The 5,115-nt window shown below is 42.2% G+C and overlaps 2 protein-coding genes across 2 annotated transcripts in view; both read left to right on the top strand.

The window, feature by feature from the left end:
• The first annotated feature begins 187 nt into the window (after window positions 1-187).
• ANKRD49 (ankyrin repeat domain 49) lies at window positions 188-2,563 on the top strand. The gene is made up of 2 exons (XM_009282157.2): window positions 188-639; window positions 1,598-2,563. Exons 1-2 carry the CDS (start codon window positions 382-384, stop codon window positions 2,054-2,056), a joined length of 717 nt encoding a protein of 238 aa, XP_009280432.1. The 5' UTR covers window positions 188-381; the 3' UTR covers window positions 2,057-2,563.
• Window positions 2,564-5,033: 2,470 nt separating this feature from the next.
• Window positions 5,034-5,115, top strand: part of CUNH11orf97 (chromosome unknown C11orf97 homolog) — a 6,717-nt gene continuing 6,635 nt past the window's right edge. Inside the window, exon 1 of the mRNA XM_009282364.1 lies at window positions 5,034-5,055. Coding sequence (XP_009280639.1) covers window positions 5,034-5,055 — 22 coding nt within the window. The remainder of the gene's footprint in view (window positions 5,056-5,115) is intronic.

The following is a 5,115-nucleotide window of genomic DNA, read 5'->3' as shown; positions in this document are numbered from 1 at the left end:
GAGCGCCGGGGGGGGGAGGGGGCAGAAACACTGCTTTAAAGTCCAGTATTTTCTCCAAATCTTTTGTTTATGAAGTGTGTGGTGTTTCGAGTGCGCCCTACAAAACACCCGCTCAGTCTGGCTCTGCGGGTCTGAGGGTGCTGCCGTTCCTAGACAAGGCAGTGTTTTTCTTGCATGGGTATTAACTGGGGATTCTGGCAGAGCTGGCAAAGCCCGATTTAGCGGAGAAACGTTGAGTTTGCTCTCGAGTTTTGCTGTTCGTGGCGCTGCTGATGTCTGCGTCATCCATCGGGTGTTTTTGTTGGCAATTAGTGCACAGATAACAGTAAAAGTTATTATAAATATCGTTGTATATCTGCTACTGACAGATGCTAACTGAAAATGAGTAAAGACAAACAAATCGATGAAGAAGATGATGACAGCGAGCAGTTCGAAGACTTTATGGAGAATTTTAACCAACTTGAACTGCTGGAGACACACAGGCATTTGATTCCTGTAGGAACTCAGAGCTGCTGGTCAGGACAGTCTGATGATGACGATGATGAACAAGAAAGAAGTGAGGAATGGTACGAAATGCAAGAAAAAAAAATGGAAAAAAATCCAGAGAAATTGCTACTCTGGGCAGCTGAAAACAATCGGGTAAGGCATTTATTCTGTTCATATGTATCACTGACAAAGAGTGTTATTTTGAGGAGATATCTACAGTTTCATCCACAAACAAAAATTTACCTACGCTTTCCTTTCTCTCTCTGAACTATTTTGATCCGGTTTTGCAAGCCACTGTATGTAAAACATCTCCCTTTTGTAGCCCACACACTAAAATATGTCTGGATCCATTAGCTTTCAGAACAAAAGCTTTGACTGTAGTTCAAAGTTAAAGTAACAGCACTCTTCTTAAACTTCGATAGACTGAAAGCATGCCAGGCTCTTTCTTCATGGCAAGGTAGCCTTTTAACTGGGGTGGAAGAGGGTGCGTCTGAAACTTTGTCTTCTCAAAAGCTCCATGTGCAGATAATGGGTGACTGTTTTCCTATCTTTTTATGGGGGGAAAAAAAAAAAGCTTTTTATTCTTGAAAGTGAGGGAGAGATGACCACGTAGCTTATTACACCCTCGTAGCTTATTACACCCTCGTGTACATTTTATTCTTGAAAGTGAGGGAGAGATGACCACATAGCTTATTACACCCTCATGTACATTTATTTTCATTAGTTGCCTTTCTTACACGCACAAGCTCCATCTACAGTCCTGTGGAGGTACTTACGTCTTCACAGTGAATGGGGAGAAGGTGTAAGGTAAAGGTACTCCTAAGGCATTGCAACTAATGCTCATGTTGTATCTCTTTAAAAACAAAACAAAAAAACCGACCCAAAACAAAAAACGTATCTCTTTAAAAACAAAACAAAAAAACCAACCCAAAACAAAAAAACCACAAAAAAATCCCACCCCAGTAACAGTAACTGGTTTTGTTTTAAAATTTCTTGTTGCACTTAAGCCTTTCTGAGACTGACAGAAATTGCTTTTCCATAAAACTTCAGAACAGTAAAAGCCATACATCTTGTTTGCAGTTTTGTATTAAATTACCTGTTTCCTATTTAGCTGAGTACAGTGAAGAGGCTCCTTTCCGAAAAGCTGGCTCCAGTTAATGCTCGTGATGAAGATGAGTACACTCCTCTCCACCGAGCTGCCTACAGCGGGCACTTGGACATTGCACATGAATTGGTTGCCCAAGGGGCAGACGTTCACGCGCAGACAGTGGATGGCTGGACGCCTCTGCACAGCGCCTGTAAGTGGAACAATACCAAAATGGCCGCGTTCTTACTTCAGCAGGGTGCAGACATCAACGCGCAGACAAATGGCTTGCTGACACCGTTGCATATTGCTGCAGGAAACAAAAACAGTAGAGAAACCCTTGAACTCTTGCTGATGAATCGCTACGTGAAACCAGACCTGAAAAACAACTTGGATGAAACGGCCCTTGACATTGCTAGGAGGACTGATATATATCACTACCTTTTTGAAATAGTAGAAGACTGCATAAATGCTGTGTCCCCTTAAAAGTTGTGGTTAAGCTTGTGAATGTGAGGTTTGCTGCCCCTCCTTTGTGTTCTGCATGCTCATCAGTGGTGGTCGGTCCCTTTGCAACAAGGTTTTCATTTAAGATACTTTAGTATTCTCCTCAGGCAAAACGTCACTTCTTGCAACTCAGCTCAGTGGTCTCGCTCATACTTTGAAGCGTTACTGCTGTTACGCAAGGTATTCAGAAAGTCTCGGTAATTTCAGTGAGTCTCCATTTAATTAGTGCAAATTTGGAGGGGCTTTTGTAATTGCTCTGCACTGTCAAAGCAGGAGGGAAAACTGGAATATTTACTTGATGTGAAAGAGTTCTGGCTTGGTTATGCAGAGTTTATTACAGCTCACTTGAAAATTATTTTTTGAGAAATTTAACTTTTTTTAAAACTGCATGAAAGCTCAGAATGAATGTAACTTATTTGGGTGATACACAAAATGTTTAGTGATCCTGGTGTAAGGCTTATTATAAAATAAAATATTTAACCCTAAGTATTTTGTTTTCATACTTTTAATTGAAAGCTCAATTATCAATGCAATTGCCTGTTCTTAAATCAAAAGCGTTATTCATAGGATGATAAAGTAGTTTTGGTTTATTTTTTTCCTGGTACTTTTCCAGGAAATCACTTTCTATGAAGATCCTGTTTACTTTTACCTTGCAAATTAAGTTGAGGAGTAATGTTTTAATGTCATGGATATGGCATTAGTTAGAACAAGTAAATTTCAACTGTATGAGGATAAACAGCCAACATACTGCTGTGTCTGATTTAGTTACAGCTAATTTAGTACAGGACACACTCAACAGTGTTTTTCTTCCACCTTTGAATTCCCAAAGGGAATTCCTCATTCCAACTCAAAATTAGGACATCAGCATAGTTCAAAAACTTTACTGGTATTTTTCCTCAAAATTCCTTCATTTCCAGACCATTATTTGACACCTTTTTAATTTGTGATAGCTTGTATTACTAATCCTAGACATTCACATCTGAGTTGGGCTTCCAAAAGTTGTGACAGATTTGGCTGCCGTCATTTAACCACACTCAAGGTGGTGGAGGTGGGTTGGTTGGTTTGTTTCTTAAGATTTTAAGGCCTTTAGCACGCGCTTGAGTGCAGCTTTTCTCTGCAGTCACGCCAGCTAGAATCTCAGTGGTTTGCAGTGAAGACAGGACCCTTCATCTGAGGCGTTATTATCAGGTTTTAGCACTGAGAACTATTTGGTTTAACTTAGCAGAAAAATGTTAATTAATGCTATAAATTTTCACAAGAGACATCATAATTTGCTGCCTCTGTCAGTTTGGCCTTTCTGCTAGGAAGTGAAAAATTCTATGATTTTTAGAGTTGATTTGAGAGTTTAATTTACCTGTGTTACTGTTCACATCAGCTGTATCAGTCTGCATCTCTCAATCTTTCAACTTCTTTTAGAGAATCAACATCTCTGGATTATTTAGCTATCCTGTCTCTTTTTTCTTTCCCCCACCTTGGTTCAAGTGTAGGTTTCAGATAAAAATCACTACTAAATGCAAGTATTTAATGAGTGAGGGTTTTTAAGTACTGGTACAGTACATCTAAAAACAATTATTCTGAGCAGGTAGATCTTTTCTGATCAATAGTGGTTTAGAAGGATACTGGTAGAACTTCAGCAATGCTGTCAGCCCAGCAGATGATCTGTATTGCATGGGAATTAGTACACTAAAGACTTTCCCACAGTAATGGCATGCTGCATGATTTTGAGCTTCAACTTTCCCATCTATAATTTAGGAGTGGCAAAACTTGCTTCTCTGTGTTAATCAACTTGAACTGAAAATTGAATGTAAGACCTGAAGTACTGTCACTCAGTATGACAGCTGTAACAAAACACTTTGTTGTCCTGTGCAGATGCCTTACTGAGTGAGTGATCCCAAGCTCCTTCCAGACACCACTAACAGAGCTGAAGCACATTTGTAACAGCAGCAGCAGGGTTGGGGTATGTTGGCCCACATTTGGTGCTCCGATCAAGCCTCTGTGGAGGGCATCTCTGTCACCTGCCTTTCTAGAAGCCCTGTTCAGCACTTCTTAGAAAATAAGAGAACTGCCTCTGAACTATGAATGGTACAAGATAATTTTTAATGCTTATTATTTTGAAAGTTTGGTTTCAGGACATCTGTGGAAGATGAACACACCTTGAAATGCATCAAGGAAAAATATGGAAATGGATTACATCATGCATTTGTGTAACTAGACTTGGTTTGTATCTTATAAATTCTCACTACTGTATGCAAAGTCTTGATTTCAAGGAAGCTACTGCAGGGCAAAGCTTCCGGCCAGGCAAGCAGGATATCTTCCCTGTGTGCCTGCCGGCAGCATTATCTGTTGACTACTGTAACTGCCAGCTGCTCTTCCTTCTCAAAACTTGAACAGCGGCGAAACAAGGAGAGTCAAGTCTACTTCAGTCCTACAAAGTGTCTCAAGATGCCTCATTTTATGAAAAGCGTTATTAAAACCAAGCTAGTACTTTTGAGTATTAGTAGATCTACATCATCCCTCCAGTGAAACTGTACTCTTCTGTCTTTATTTCCATCAGTCCGCCATTGCCTCAGGTGATAATGACAAGGCACCCTTTCATAAGGCAGGCCAGTGGTGGCACTCCACAGGGGTACAAAATGTTTGTGATGTGGATGCCCACTTGTGAGTGTGGTAATGCTGACTGACACAAACGAGGAGCTGTTAATGATACCTAGAGCAGAACCATTAATGACACCTAGGGCTGTCACCCACCCTGTGCCCCAAGCGGGCATGAGGTGGCTGTGGCCTGCTGTCCCCTGGGGACAGTGACTGGCCGCCCCTCCCTCGGAGGTCCCCCCCGTTGTTAGCCCTGGCCTGTGGAAGGGGTAAAGCACCCCAACTGTGACAGAAAACGGCGGACCCGATCTGCCCCCCACGGCACAAGGCTGCGGGAGGAGGCGGGCTCCTTCCCTCAGGCCGCAACATGGCGGAGGTCGGGCAGGGCGGCACCGCCCTGCTCTGCCCCGCGGCCCGCCCCCCCGGGGCGCCGGGCCTCTGTCTTATCC

Source organism: Aptenodytes forsteri, unplaced genomic scaffold (genome assembly GCF_000699145.1).
Source record: "Aptenodytes forsteri isolate BGI_AS27 unplaced genomic scaffold, ASM69914v1 Scaffold75, whole genome shotgun sequence".
NCBI lineage: Eukaryota > Metazoa > Chordata > Aves > Sphenisciformes > Spheniscidae > Aptenodytes > Aptenodytes forsteri.
Note: the sequence above shows the minus strand (reverse complement) of the source record. Positions and strands in the feature narration are given on the sequence as shown.